The sequence below is a fragment of the Accipiter gentilis genome, chromosome 7, assembly GCF_929443795.1.
Source record: "Accipiter gentilis chromosome 7, bAccGen1.1, whole genome shotgun sequence".
Classification (NCBI taxonomy): Eukaryota; Metazoa; Chordata; class Aves; order Accipitriformes; family Accipitridae; genus Astur; species Astur gentilis.
Genome location: NC_064886.1, coordinates 16,234,340 through 16,250,182, shown reverse-complemented (window position 1 = coordinate 16,250,182; position 15,843 = coordinate 16,234,340). Strand labels below are relative to the sequence as shown.

Here is a 15,843-nt window from a genome sequence, read left to right as displayed (position 1 = left end):
ATATCTCTCCAATGGTTTTAATACTGTAGCTCATGCTGCTAGAGCAATTCACATTTTCTCATGATGGTCTTCCTTAGCCTAATTTATTGTAAAAGGAACACTTAGAATTAATTCCTAATGCTTGAAGTGGGGGAAAAAATAAACCAAACCATACCCTGTGCAAAAAAATCTGAAGAAATTAATTATTTAATTCTATATGCAAACAAATTTTAGCACTAATTGCCTTTTGTAAAGGCTTATATATATCTAAGACAGCCTTACAAACCATTACAGCTTTGCCTTAAAAAAAAAAAAAAAAATAAAAAAATTGCTGCTTTAAGATTTATCCCATAGCAATGGTCAAATGAACATTACAGCTAAGATATTTTATCCCATGAAAACAGCGAAATGTAAAGAAAATCACCTCTCATCAGGTAACAGTTTGCCTTTCTGTTCTGATGCACCACAGGGGGAACTGCTCAGTTCTGAGAAAACTGGAGACTGAGTTTTAAGCAGCAGTGCAGTCTGTGGCACAAAATATACAGTGTTAGAAATGTGCAAACAGTAATCATTTTAAGATCTCATTATTGAAATATATTAACAGTCACACTGTATGTTGTTATTGACAATAAATCACTACTTAGTAGCTGTTGTACCAAGTCAAATTTAATATTAAGCATTATCAGCTTTTGTAGCTGTTGAGCAATTCTTAAACAATGATCTGTGGATCACTTACTGCAGAAAGTTGACCAAGACCTACAGCATTTTAGAACACACATGCCACATGTCTTTCCCTTTGCAGACAACTGCTGGCACAAAGACCCTACCTGACTTGTGTAAAGAACCAGCTGCACCAGCTGAGGCATCAAGGCATCAGCCATAGTTAGAGTTTGCAAATTTGGATGCATCAGAGATGTCAGTAGGACAGGAAGCAGATGCCCAAGCATAGTAGCCTTTGTAATTTGCTCCAGGCCTTTTAATCTGTAGGGAAAGTCAAGGTTTACATAGTAACAACTATTTTCATAGAGCATCACTACTATTTTTAGTCATCTGTTTAATCTTGTAACAGACTGCGTAAGTCAGCAATTCAAAATTCAGCAGAGAACACTTGCATTATACTTAAACAAAAAAAAAAACCACAACAAAATTTTAGTATCTTGCAAACATTATAATTTCTTCAAAGTGTTAGCATCCTAGTCTTTGCTGTCAATTTTTACTAAACAATGACAGACCAGAAGACGGTAAATCAAGAGTTTAATAATTACTTAGAAAACTACAAGCTCCCATGGGCATGGGATGAAAGTCCACATCAAAGACAAATGTATTCGTTCAGTATGTGTATCCGGCTTCCAGCACATGTAGCTCAAAGTACTTTAAAACAATCTGTATCTACAAAAATACATTTGAGCATGAGAATATCTTAAAGCAATTGTGTATTGTCAATAAAAAAACTAGTCTTGCAGGTGCAGAAAAGCATAGAAACTGAAACCTGAAACACAACTGGGAGAGGGAGGTGTTTGTTTAATGAGAGAAAAGGTTCACAGCTTTTGTTTACATCCCATTCCTGACATATATTTTTAAGTGGAGGGGAGATAGGGAAGGGCAAGGTGATGCTATCTAATGAAACACGCAGGATATCATAACAACATCCAAGACTTGTCATGGATAAAATATCTAGTCCAGCTACTAGAGATGTAATAGTCAGGAATTTAAAAATAAAAAAATTGCCCTAGCTTACAGGAATATTCCCAGATGACTGACTACAGTTTATTTCCAGTTACCCTGCTTGTAAATACCATTGTAACTCACTAAAACCTTACCAGTTTGAAGTTTCTATAGATTATCAAGCTAGTAGTACTGACATGGAGAGTCTGATTATAAATTCTTCAAGAGATAAGCGCTAAGTAAATGCTATAGTAAGAAATAGCTCCTATATATTCAAAGCTCAAGTATGAAATCACAAAGAATAAGTAATGCTGTGCTTGTACAATAAGCCACAAAAAGCACCAGCTTGCTGTTTTCAAGTTAGCATACTCATTTTTGTCTTACCTTTGCTCTCTATCAGAAATGTCACTGTTTATTAGTGCTGTAGTGACTTGTTGCAGCATTTCTAAGACTTCATCACATCCTGTCAAAATTTGTGTAGCAAGAGACAAAATGCTGGTCTTCAGCTCCTAGGTACAAAAAGAGTTACAGGATACTTAAATTCTTAGAGAATACAGAAAAAAGGACAACAGAACAAAACGATGGATTTCCAAATTAAAATAATGATAATGTGACCTGGCAGGCCTGCAGCAGTAGATTCATCCAAGACTTAAATTTGATTAATGCTAAGCCCCAAAGTGCTGGGAGAAACTAGGTGCATATTTTACAGGATGCACATCCAGTTTCTAGAGGGAAGGAATCCCCAAGTCCAGCACAGGAGAGTGAGCTGTTAGCCAGCCAAGGTACAGCATTGGTGACAGAATAGCAGGTTATGAGGATCACTGTAGAGAGAGAAACTGAACAATGAAAACATGGGTGAATAGTGAGACAAAAGTACTATAATATTTAGCATTTACTCAATGAGCGTGAACAAATAACTTTCAACTGCAGTAGTTTACAAGCACACAAAGTCTCAAAGAGTAGCAGACAAAACCAGCTTAAACAATACCAGAAATTCAGAAGTCAATACCATTATAGAAGAATTGTTAATGTTACAAAAACTACTGTGACGAGACAGCCTGCATGCTAGGACAAATCTGGCTTCTACGAGTTCATTCAAGACTATTCCAGCAGTAATATGAAATGACACCATTTTAATAAACCTCATACCAACAAAACAACCACTGCCCACAAAACTTGTCCTCTAACAGTTTCCTTGCCACAAACATTACTCACTATTTCAGACAACAGATGTAGGTGGTTCTACATAAGCTTTATTAGATAAAACTGCAACAAAGCAGAAGCCAGGTAAGGCAAACAAGAAAATCCTTTCCTATTTAAATCTGAAAAATATATTTTCAAGGACTACTTAAGTCATTTGGAGAAGAGAAAGTGGGGGTGGGGGGGTAATGTGTCCAGAAAGGATTCCTGCCACATGAATTTTCTTACTAGCACATACTAATTAAAATACATTTTAAACCTCATTATATGTATATTTAGGAAGGGAAGTGTCTGTTCTCACTGGTAACATAGAGCCCAAGCTGGAATACTGAACACAAAACAACTGCAGACTTTCGCTGGAGAACAAGAAAAAAATGTCTACAATAATTTAACTATATCAAGACGAAAAGAACCAACAAAACAGCGTTAAGTAGAATGCATTGCAGAAACAAGGTGTCACAGGAACACTGTAGAGAACCATACTAGAATAAAACTTGGTGTTTACCTGTACCTTCAATGTCTCTCCCTGCAAGGAGCTGTCACTGTCATCATTTTCATCAGGTTTAATCAAAATAGTGTTACTGAGGAGGTGGTTCTGTACAGCCATCAGATACCGCAAACACGAAGATGCAGCCTTTAACATAAATAAGTACACTTTACATTATCTAAACTCTTTAATCTACCTTGATTCAGGCAATCCTTGTACTTTGAAATACAAAAGATTAAAAAAGTTGAGGGAGAGAACAAGCAAAAGCAAAAAATAATTTCCCTTGAACAGAAATTTTTTTTGCTGATTTAATGCAAGCTTGTTAATACATATTTAAGTGAAGGAGCTGGTTGCAAAACACTGAATTTTGTGAAATAACTTGCAAAACTTATAAAGCAGCAGTACCATTTTATTCAAGTATGTAACATTATAGTAATATTCAACCACTGTAACATTAATTAATTCTTAAAAGATAATGCCACCATAGAGCTAAATTTAGTTCACGTTCTTGAAGGTGATGGTTCCATGCTACTACTCCTTTCTGATCCTCCTGCAGCGCAGGCCATGACTTCCCGTCCCCTACCCAGTGTTTGCATGCAAGCTCACCTGCCTTTGCCATCAACTACATCAGGGAGCTGATCCTGCTAAAAACATCTGTGCATACTTTTACCATTAAATAACGTCAACTTCCACTCATTTTTGTCTGTAAATGATAATCCTTTCTGCTTGTATGAATCATTATACACAACTGTAGAAAGAGTTTATTTTGTTGAAGTTGTAATGCTTTGAAGATTGAGATAAACAAAATTCCTTTGAATTGAAACAGCTATCAGAGCAATTGGAAAATATATCCACATATAAACCTGGTTTGGTATTACTGTACAATTTACTTTGCTGTAAGAAATTGTTTCTTCCTTCCCTGCACAGCATAAACAAAACATTCTTTTCCTGTATTTGTTAAGACATACAACTATAAAAGTTTCACCTCTACATTTTCAGTGAAGATGACTGATTTAAGGAGGAAAAGAGCCAAAGGCAAATATACTTTTATCAAAATACATTTTACTTACAGGCACAGTTGAAAGAAGCCTTTGAAAATCATCTTTAGATACAGTTTGGCACTTGGTGATTAAGACACAAGATTCTCGGACAACAATCTTGAGAATGTAGTGCAACAGCTCATCATTTAGTCTTCAAAAAAATGCAAGAAAGATGTAAAATGTTAATAGCCTAATTATGGTGTATTTTATATAGCTCATCTCAAAAATCTCTGCAAGCTTTATCATAAATTATGTGAAACCAAACCAAGTATCTGTTCAACTTCAGAGATTCAGACACAAAGAAAATCAAGCCTGAAATGTTGAACAATCAATGCAACACATTACCAGTGATTTCCTGCTCTGTTCTGATATAAATCTATGACTTCTAATGACTCCTAAAAAAAAAAAAAAGACTCCTCCCAACTTGAACAAGTACTTGAGATTGACAGTTTTATTGCTGAAAAGTCACCTAACATAGTGATATGGAGAGCAATGTCATAACATCGTACTTATGAATTATCGTCCACATTTACCATATACATGGTAAGTAAGCAGGGAATCCAAAACTAAGTCAGCATACAGAAGTCTCCAAAGTTTCCCCTAAAATGTCAAACCTCTCTCCCTTGTCCTAGTGAAATTCTACCCACTATGGACACAAAGATAGTATTTCAGCTCACACTGCCAGTAAGGTAACAAGCAATTTCAGCAGAATTTTATGCAAGTTTACCTAAAGCAAATAACAGAAACATACATTATAAGAGGGGAGGAGGGGGAGCATATTAGAAACATACATTATAAAAGGGGAGGAAGGGGAGCATATTGTTGCATTTTACCTATAATGATCATCATCTTCACTTCCAAATCTGTTGTTCTGAAGCTGTTCAGCTAAATTAGTCAGGATAACGTCGCGAAGTTGAGAGAGACCACTATTTCTCTCTCCTAAAATGGAATGCAAAAACTTTTGCAAAACAGCATTTTATAGAATTAATTTTTATTTCTTCAGATATCTTGCTTAATATATGCTACTTCTGAGAAATTAGTATAATTACAATGTAACCCAATTCCCTGTAAATATTATAGGCTGTTGAAACTTCCTCTGCACATAGCATTGTTTTAAACTCCAAAGACTTTGACGCACAAACACGTTCCTACAAAGTAACAAATTACTGTGCATCAGCTGCTTCTAAGTCCAGACTCCCATTTCATGGTGAATGCAAGTAGATTATGACTCTTTCACTAAGGACTAAAGTTATCTCTGGTGACTGTGTAATTGCCATGGGTAACGTTAACTGCTAACTAGGTGTTCTAAAATACAGCCTGGATAAGAAACATTACTAATAGTGACAAAACAGAACTTTAATGCTTTTCAATTTCAAACAGCTGCCTGATTGAGAAAAATTTTCCTTTTCCTTACATAACTTGACCATGTAGCCATTCAGAAGGCAGTTTCAGAATTTGAAGCATTCCATAATTTCCTAGAATAGATGGGTTTAAAACAGACTAGTGCTCAATATTCTGAACTGTTCTCCCTCCAGAGGTTGAGAAGTATTTTCACTTTTTGTATTCAATTAGAAAAAACCCCACACTCTCACATGTCAATAAGACATTCTCACCTTCAGTTAAGACCAATTTCAATAAATTATTGATTTCTGCTTCTCCAGGATACAGGATATTTAAACCAGAGCTAAAAAAAAAAAAAAAATAAAACCATGTATTACTTAACATATTTAAAAGTGAACAAAATAGTTTCAATGGTCATGTGAAAAATGGCATCACAGAATCTCAGCTTAGTCGCTCTAAATGTTATGTCAGATACTATGCAATAGCTTCTTCCAACTTAGAAAGGCATCCTCTATATTTTAACATTTATATTAGTCATAAAATACATAGCTGATTTCTCCAGAAATCTCTTGTAACCAACTATTTTTTTATTGTTTAGGTCCCAAAGCTTCTTCAAGAGCCATTTGCTTCCCTCTGAGAAACTCCACATTAGTCACTTGTATATATGATGGCACAATCATTTTTTCAAGAAACAGACAGATGTCAGAAAAGAATGGATAATGGCTTAGAAAATTACTCAACTCTGGTGATAGGGTAAGAGCTGTGACTTATCTGTGATAAGAACAATGGAAAATGCAAGAGACTAACCAAGAAGTCACTACTGTTACAGTTTTATACTTATTAAAGACTGGCTCCTTGTAGAAGTCTTAGTTTCAGCTACACAGGAGATTCTAGAACTAGCATTTTGGAAACAACACAGCTATACATAAACACTCCTTGTGGAGATATTTTTCCCCTCTAACTTGTGATGAACTTCATCCTTTCTACATGAATTACCACATCAAGATAGAAAGATCACAATAACTTAAAAGGAGTACTTTGTGACTATGTGAAGCGTTGAAACTCTTATGCAGACTTCTTTTCTTTTTCCTTTTTCTTTTTCAGTAACACTTGCACAGAAGAGAAAACTGATACGTTTTTCAGCTTCACACTGAAGCAGAGATTACTGCAGCTTCCCTCCCTCTGGCTCATGCTAACCAACTTGTGATACAAACATCAGGAAAAGTTATACATTGTAAGCTAAGTTTGAGGTTTCCATTGATATCAGAATCCCCTAATGAGAAAACAGAAAGAAGGAGATATTGCCTAATCCCCACCTCTGATTTTTTTTACAAGTCGTTGGAGGCTATAGGGTTAAACAAGGGGAAAATGCAGCAGCTGTCCATACAGTTGACAGGATACACTTTCCCTTGTCAAAAAGCAAGATCCTGAAAATGCTAGCTAATCATACTAAGATACACTATTCTTCTTCACTCACAGAGTTGCATAAAACCACTGAAATTTGGAATGTCGTGATTCACACAAAAAATGCAGGTTGATCTTCAGAAGATTTTGTTCTCAACCTTTGGAGCACTTCCCACTTGAAAGCAGATTATATTTGTACTTAGGACGTTTGAGACAGCATTCCTTGTCCTTGAGATTTACATTATCTCCTTTTCGTGATACGCAATCACACTTTTTGCTCGCTTCCCTGTACTTAGTCATTCTGCTATTTTGACAAGCTGGAGAAAGGAAATTACACAGCATCGGATTCAAGAGATGCAGTAGCTAATGTGATGTGGAGCTAAAGCAACCATCCTGTTTAAATGTTTGATGACCTGGTATAGCAGCCCAGAGACATAATGCCTACCCTTCTACCAAAATAGATTCCTGTTTTCTAAACATAAACCTGACTTTCTCAAGACAGTCTTACTACTGTGCTCATGTTTTTCCCTGGGCCTTCAGTCTTACAGCATTCCTCAAGTATTATTCGTACTGCTTTTCCATTATATTCTTTTCATTTAGGAGGATTTCAGTATTGTCTCTTGAAACACAGGTATAACGGCTCCTAACATTAGCTTTGCCCATTCCAGAACTCCAATAAACTATATAAGCTAAATGTGGAAGACATTCTAGCCATCACTGAAATGCAGAAGACTTTGCTTGAATAGCAGCTGTATTATAATAAACATTAAAAAAAACTAAAGAAAGCCAATAAAAAGCAACAAATGAAAAGTATGGAAAGTAATTACTGTTATTTCACTGTCATCATGACAAACACATTGTATTTCCTTTCTTCCACAGATATAAAACATAATAATTTTATCATACTATGTCAACCTAAATTTTATCATATTAATTTAAAATTACACCGCTGAATACAATTTGAATGTTCATCTGTTACAACATTTTCAAATAATCTAAAAATCTAAGTTAAGTTTAATTTGACAAAACAGATATTTACCTAATAGCTAGACAAACCTCCTTCTGAATTTCAGAGCAAATCTGATCCCTTGGTGCCATCAGTAACTGCCAAAGTAATAGGCCAGACCTTCTAACAATATCTCTGTTTCTTTCAGTTTGTGGGCTGAAGAAAAATTTAAAAACCACCTAAGGAAAATTAAACACAACAATATTAAAAACTTAAACACATTTAACTCTTTTTCTGCAGTCAGTTTCTCAAACTAGTTGTCTAGGTCACTAGAAATCTCAGAGTCAGAAACGGACTTTGGATCAAAAAAAAAAAAAGGAAAAACAAAAAAAGAAAGAAATAAGGAAGTAACCTCTCTGGATTTTATTTTAATCTATAAAAGTAGCAATTACACTTACATTTAAATTAGGACTCTTGAATGGGTGTGTAAGATACTGCAAAGCCACTGCTAAGTCAATCTCCATCAAATTGAATGCAATGGAGGGGAAAAAACCCCTAACTAATAAAATCAAGTGGTTGCCTGTATGCTAAAGCAACTTTTTTCTGTGTGTTTATTGCGTAGTACATTTAAAATGCCCTTGTACCTGAAAGACAACAAGGATGCAGCGTATTATACATGTATCTCCATTCACCATAGCTTTTTCCATAATGTCACAAATACTGCTGAGATGATGTGCTTCAATTGGATGCTGCTTGCCCAAAAAATTTGTTATGGGAAGATTGTTGCTGGCTGCAAGCAGGTTGAGTTGGTGGATACACATGGCACCAACATGGTGCAGTAACTGGTTAATAACCTCATTTGTGGTTGTTGCATCCCCTAGAAGAAGAAAAGCAGTTCAAATGCTGTCTACAAACACAGACCATAGCATTTGCTTCTAAAATGGAAAATATCATCATCATCTCTAACTTCAGGACAACTGCCCTCGTGATAAAAAAAAGGATTACCCACATCACTTTTTTAATGTGCTAAAGGTAGCAAGAATCTGGAAACTTCCACATGTCTCGCTTTTTCCTCTCTTAAAGCAAAGATAAACCACGACCAATATTTATGAACAACTTTTCAAGAACGAACTCAACGTTTAATAGAAAATTTCAGGAGGTAGTTTCTGTATATTTACTCTATGATAATCGTACATTTCAATTCCACTTTGTATAAAATGCTGACTTGTAGGTTTACCTCACCTTTGGGCTCTGTAATGACATGACTCACTCCCAGTCTCTGACAGACACAATGGAATGCCTGGTTCCCGGGATTACACCACTGATCAATATAATCATTAGAGCATGTCCATATCATGTTATTCATAGTATCATAACAGGCACCTAAGAAAAGGAAAATATTTTGCACACCAAATTTTAGAACGTTTGTTCGAAAACCAGACTAAAGTATTTTTAGAGCAGATATAAATCCAAATTATTTGCTTTAAAAGTTCTCTGTTGTGACAGCAATTTAGTAACAACGCATTGGAACGAAAAACATTAAAAGGAGATTTCTTAACAAAAGAATGAAGCAAATGCACATCCCTTTTGATGTTTCAAGTACATGTGTAACAGCATGCATTCCAGATAAATAATGAGCACTGGAGTATTTACAAGTACATAATCTGTATCATTCCTCCACACATTGCCACAGTGCATAAACTAAAAATACTCAAGTCTGGCATCAGATACTAGTAACTTCTAGGAAAAGTAGAGGGGAAAAAGTTTCAAATTTATTTTGCTACAGCTATTGACAATTAAGCATCTTAGAACTTGTTTTAAAGGCCTTGTGGTAAAAACATAGTAGCTTTAATAAAACTGACAGTTTGCATGGTGCAACTGTTAAAAAAAAATTTAAGCTTAGAAAGTCATCTCCTCAAAAGCTTAAAGCCTACAAACACAAGCAGGTCCCAAACAGTAAAAGGAAAGGGATGAGTGGATTATAGGTACATCTGTTCTATGACAAGAGGCATTTACTGTACTTTAAACATTCAAAAATTACCTATTTGTCTACATGTTTCAAATGACCGAGTTTAATCTCCAGTAATAGTAGCCAACAGGTTAACATACAATTATACTTCTCCATGCATCCTAGTATTGAGAATATCATTTAAAGCTATTTATCTCAAACATTTTTAAGACATTCGTTTTTAGGCAACATAAAACCACTGCTTATTAAAACGCTAGCAATGATATGCAGTGTTTAAGTAGCATGGACACCGTTCAAAAGATTATTTTATTATACCAAGCAGGGTTAAAAGAAGAAAAAAAAAAAGAAAAAAAGAGTCCTGAAGAAAACACTCATGAAGTTTCAGTCATAAAGTGATAGGGAAATCAGAAATACCTACAAAGTCTTTCCAGCTAAGAGGCATTTATTTATTTTCAAATATAGAGATAAGATACTCAGAACTTTGTAGCACCTTACAGCATAAGCAGGGTATAAATATCAGACTTCTTTCAAGACTCTTTTCTGCTACAGAAAACACTTTTCTTGAGCTTGTGTGCAGCTGAAATTGCAAAAGCAAAATACCAGAAATTCCTTCAGGGAATTCTGAACTTTCAGAAACATTAAATTTACAAATTTTCACCATAGACATGAAACTCCACCAACTGCAGAATTGCTTACTGCAAATTAAAATCCAGATAGTTTATTTAGAATCTAAGTGTTGAATATGTCTAGTTCTGAAATATTCCCAGAAAAGAGATCTACTTCTTACCAAGTCCTGGAACTAGAGCACCACGTCCAAGTGAACTTCCTGCAGCATCAATGAGATCTGCTCGGCTTGTGAACTGCCCATCCGAAATATTGAACACCAAGCTTGAAGCAAGAACTACACAGAAAAAAGTCTCCGATAAATTTCTGAGAAGTTTATTGTATTTCAGAAAACCAAGGTCTTAAAATCTGCCACAAATATATCTGACTTACTTTTTAAAGATGACAAAGCACTTGTTCCTCCAAAGAGCGAGCGTGTTGCAGAACTGCCTGATCCACCTGGAGGTGGGACCAACATCACCAAGTACGTTCCACATGTGTATATTGGAGTCTTCCTTAACATTTTCAGTGGCAGCCCACAGCTAGTGTTTGCAGCTGAAATATTAAACAGAAAAATATAACACAAATATATATTTCTTCATAACATTAAAAACTCGCAATAAAAGGCAGCAAACAAGGCAGATTTCTATTTAGGGCTTCAAATAAATCAATATGGAAATTCATTTAAGCTACATTTTGCAGCATTTCAAAGTTGCTTTAAGAAGTTGTATATAGGGGTGGCCTCATGTTCCCACACAATCAGCTTTAATCCCCAGAAAGATACAAACAGTTTCACAGGTTATTTAACTAAAGAGAACAATTAAAAAAAAAAAAAGATGGCAATCTCTAGTTTCCAAACCAGGAAAATTAGGAGCCTAAAATTTAAGTATAAACAAAACTGCTTTAAGAATTACATAGTGATAAACATATTGAAAGCAGTATCTCAGAGCCAAATAATCTTTTAACATGAAGAGATCATTTGAGATTCACTACGCATTTACTATTTTAAGTTCTCCTGCTCCACATGAAATGTATACAGTCATAATGATCTAGCTCCTGTCACAGCTGATCAACACTTTTCTGAGCACTGACTAAAGAATTATCCAAGAATAACCACTTCTTCTTCTTCTGTAGCACTCTAGTTGTTAACTGGCAAAACACAGCCTTCAAAATAGCTCTTCAAGCTATTCTTTGCCCATTTCCCTGTAAGCATATCTATTTCCTGTATAATTTATTTTTATGGAAATGCCTGTAATTGTTTAAAATTGAAGAAGGAAAACTCATGTACATATGAAGGAAGAAGAGAAGTAATTCAGGATAAACCAAACAAAATCTTACGACAAATCTTACAAAGCTCCAGATCATCCCGAAAGCCACCAATGCTGTTCATTAAAGATTCCCTAATTAACTTGGGTAGTTTCAGCAAGCCCATAAAAGAATACCCAAACATTGTGCAAATTACCTCAAAAAAGCAAAATTACCTCCAATTTATAATATTCAACTTACTTGTGAAACAACAGTTTCATTTTCTAAACTGCAGTCAATTTTTACATAACAATTAGAAGCCCAGTTGAACTGCCAGCAGAGAAATGCGATTATCGGTTTGATCAAATGTGGCATAAACCAGTCCTATAATTGAATACATGGGGAAAAAAGGGTGCTGCAAGTATTCTCCCCGTTTTTCATTCTTAAACTTTTCTCACAATCAATGCTTAATTTAGCAAAGGAACTCCTAATTCAAGCATTAAGCAAATACTACATATATATATATATAAAATTATTTTTTTTCTCAAACAATTATTTTGGAAAAAAAATTCACTTTTTTTTTGTTTGGTTGGTTTTTTTTGTTACATGTCCTAAGAGGTTAGTAATTACTGGAACTAAAAGCACGAAAAATTACTGAGAGTCAGTAAAACCTCTTCTGACCTGCTTGGTCCTCTTTCAACGTATTGGAGATTGTAGAGCCAGTGAGAGCAGCCAATGTTGCTGACGGGGAGGCTCTATACCTAGACAGCCTACTCAGAAGCATCTCATTTATACTCTTTGCAGATTCACCTTCTTTTCTCATTAATATAATTCGTTCCTGCAGAGGATTTGCTATACATACACCATTTTCAACCTATTAAAATGGAGGAAAAAAAATACTTTTAGATATTGAAATCCATAGGAGACAGATTACGCTAACTGAACAATAAAATTGAACAATATAATATATCAAGTAGGGATACAAACTTAAACCCTGCCGGCAGAATTTCTAACAAGAAAAGTGTTATAAAAGCTAGACAGATGAGTATTTGTTTTGTTTGCAACTTTGTGGTTCAATATAGTATCTTCTATTTTATCGGTCCTCAAAGACAGACTGCTTGTCATAATCTTAAGTTTACTCATAGAACTCTACTTAAAAATATTTAACCTCCCTGTATTCTTAATGATGTTTCACTGGCAAGTTTTGTAAAAAGAGGCCTTTAAATCATTTGCCAGCCAGAAAGTGCAAGCAATGATTTTCTTAGATTGTAATCTTCAGGGGATGTGTCATTAAAGAATGCATCTCTTAATGAAAGTGAGACCTGATTTACAGCGTTAGGCATTTTCCATAAGTTGTACTACTATAGCCTACCACTTCTAGCTCCACCATCCCACTAAGTACAGCTGTTGTACAGCAACTGCTAAGCAGATATACAGACATTGCATCCAAAGTACTCCATCAAAACTAAATCCTCATACAATTTCAATTATCAATACTAGAGGTCTATGAATTGCTGTAAACTCTGCTATATAAATGAATAAATTTTTAGACTGAGGTGCTTCATTGTCAAATTAAAATACATATAGAAATGCAAGCATATATATGTATATATACATACACATATATAAGCCATTGAGAGCAAAGGGAGTTAAAACTACTGATACATTTCTCTAGACTTAATATTTTGAAATGCATTTCTTTTTATACTAAAACCAATGACTGTCATACAACATAAAAACCTTTTTAGGCTATAAAATGGAGTGTAGACAAAACAATTGTATTTGTAACTTGTGGGACCTGATTGGCTTTTAACACAACGAAGCGGATCCACAGTAAACAATGCTTTAAATCCTAATACATTGAATTACTGTCCCAGCATAAAACTTAATTGCTAATTATAATAAAATACGTTTTACAAGACAACTCATACTGCTGGAGTATGACAGTCATACGTCCTCTCAACAGAGAGCTGAACAATACACCTTCTGTTCTGTTAAAATTTATTTCATAAACACATTACAAACAGCTATGCAGATTACACATATCAATATTCAAACCTAATATGCTGAACTGAAAATGCTAATATTTAATTAAGCAGTAGTCATGCTACCAACTCCAGAGTCATAGAAAACACATAATTTGCTTACTATAAGTTCAAAAATATCCATAAAGACAGAGTGGCCTTTCGGTGTTTTTTCATTGAGGCTTGCAGGAGACCAAATCCAGTAGAAATACGTGCCATCTGAAGAAAGATGCACGGTAGTCATAGTACTGCCAACTGGGAAGTGATTTACTGGCATTGGGATTATTTGACATACCTACGAGAAGGAGAGAATCTTAACAGTTCTCATTTTGAAGTCTGTTGTTATGATTATTAACAGTGTACTTAAAAATAAATAAATTAATTAAGATCAAGTGCAGCTAGTCCATAAGAGGCTTATTATTGGATATAATACTACTATTACATTTATTTGTTACAAAGAGCTATTCTATAAAGTTTGCCATATGGACTTGCTGCATATAGAACAGCTTATATATCTAAACATTTAACATATCTAAAAATAAAAGGATCATCTCCTCTCTAATGACTGCGAGCATGCCCACAGTACCATAAGGAAAATATACATGCTAAAGAGTTATCTACTTTCTGCAACTTCTCTGAAACATTACTTGAAACTTTGGAAGAAAAGGGGAATCCAAACATTCTTCGTTTCAGGAAACACACTGGACATAAATGTGCATCCATCCTTAAAACCATGGCAGGAAAAAACCCAGAGTAAACCAACTATCTATTTTTACAAAGGATGACAGTTGTTTATCTACAAAATACAATTAGATCAGAAACAATACCCGAATTTTGTTACAGTAGAAGACTAATGAGCTGTTCAGGAAGATTATGTTTTCAGTTTAAGTCAAAGTCCATTTTGCTATTATTTGATTGTTTTATAATGTGACCATACTATATTCTAGCTCTTACAATACTATCATAATTACATGTACAGTGAGTACATCAGACATGTACTGTAAGTACAGTGTAAGTCTGTATACACATATGTGTACATACACACGCATACATATACATGCATACCTATACACACATTAACACAGAAACAAAGTAATATCTATAACATAACTTACATGTTCTATCATGCAATGCTTTCAATGGGGGTTTATAAAAAGGCAGTTTCACAAAGTAAAAAGAAGAAACTTCAAGGACAAAACTGATTAAAGCTAGAAATTATTGCGATTAATTAAGAACATTTTCTTACTCTACTATAACTGCAATGAACTGTTCCTTTTACCTGAAGGGTATGCTGATCCACAACCTGGAAAAGGGAGTGAGGCTTATTATCAAAAGAGACGGGCCGATGAAGAAGTTTGCTGTTGCCAAAAGCAACCCACCCAGTCTCCAGCTCCTCGTTACGGCAGTACACAAAACCTCTGGCAAAAAAAGCAGTATATTAAAACTCTTTAAAACCCCGTGCTATTTTCTTATTTTTTCTAAGAATAACTCACAACCACATTCTTGAACTTTGACTGAACTTAAATTCAAGTTGGCGTAAGGCAACAATTCCGACTGTAAAAGACTTAAAAGCACAAAGAAGCCTCATGACTTCAAGCAGTAAAGAAGCAAGAAGGTACAGTGAGTCACATCTGCACTAATTTATATAATGAACGACATACTTAGAATACAAATACTTACAAATTCAGCAATCGTACAACTATAAATATAAAGGTCACAAGACTAGTCTACAGTATATCCCTCTCAGCAAATAATAAACCAATTTATTACACATTAAAAAAATAAAATAAAATCTAAAATACTAGCTATTCTTCTAGTATACCTCTTTGCAGGAGGTTGGACTAAATGGCTTCCAGAGGTCCCTTTCAACCTAAATTACTCTACAGTTTTAGAGAAAAAGTACTCAAGAAAAGTTTCAGATGTGAAAACCAAAACATTAA

General features: G+C 34.7%; 1 protein-coding gene across 6 annotated transcripts in view; it reads right to left on the bottom strand.

Annotated features, from left to right (window-relative positions):
- HECTD4 (HECT domain E3 ubiquitin protein ligase 4) overlaps positions 1–15,843 on the bottom strand; it is a 76,876-nt gene that overhangs the window by 42,525 nt on the left and 18,508 nt on the right. For 4 of the 6 annotated variants that reach the window (XM_049806387.1, XM_049806390.1, XM_049806392.1 and 1 more), the window contains exons 6-20: positions 15,183–15,321; positions 14,028–14,198; positions 12,561–12,753; positions 11,028–11,189; positions 10,819–10,932; positions 9,305–9,445; positions 8,707–8,939; positions 8,156–8,301; positions 5,985–6,055; positions 5,205–5,310; positions 4,402–4,522; positions 3,350–3,478; positions 2,029–2,153; positions 807–960; positions 404–504 (exon numbers count right to left, since the gene is read on the bottom strand). In XM_049806387.1, the coding sequence (XP_049662344.1) occupies positions 404–504; positions 807–960; positions 2,029–2,153; positions 3,350–3,478; positions 4,402–4,522; positions 5,205–5,310; positions 5,985–6,055; positions 8,156–8,301; positions 8,707–8,939; positions 9,305–9,445; positions 10,819–10,932; positions 11,028–11,189; positions 12,561–12,753; positions 14,028–14,198; positions 15,183–15,321 (2,106 nt within the window). The remainder of the gene's footprint in view (positions 1–403; positions 505–806; positions 961–2,028; positions 2,154–3,349; positions 3,479–4,401; positions 4,523–5,204; positions 5,311–5,984; positions 6,056–8,155; positions 8,302–8,706; positions 8,940–9,304; positions 9,446–10,818; positions 10,933–11,027; positions 11,190–12,560; positions 12,754–14,027; positions 14,199–15,182; positions 15,322–15,843) is intronic. The other 2 variants (XM_049806388.1, XM_049806391.1) reach the window with 1 other exon arrangement.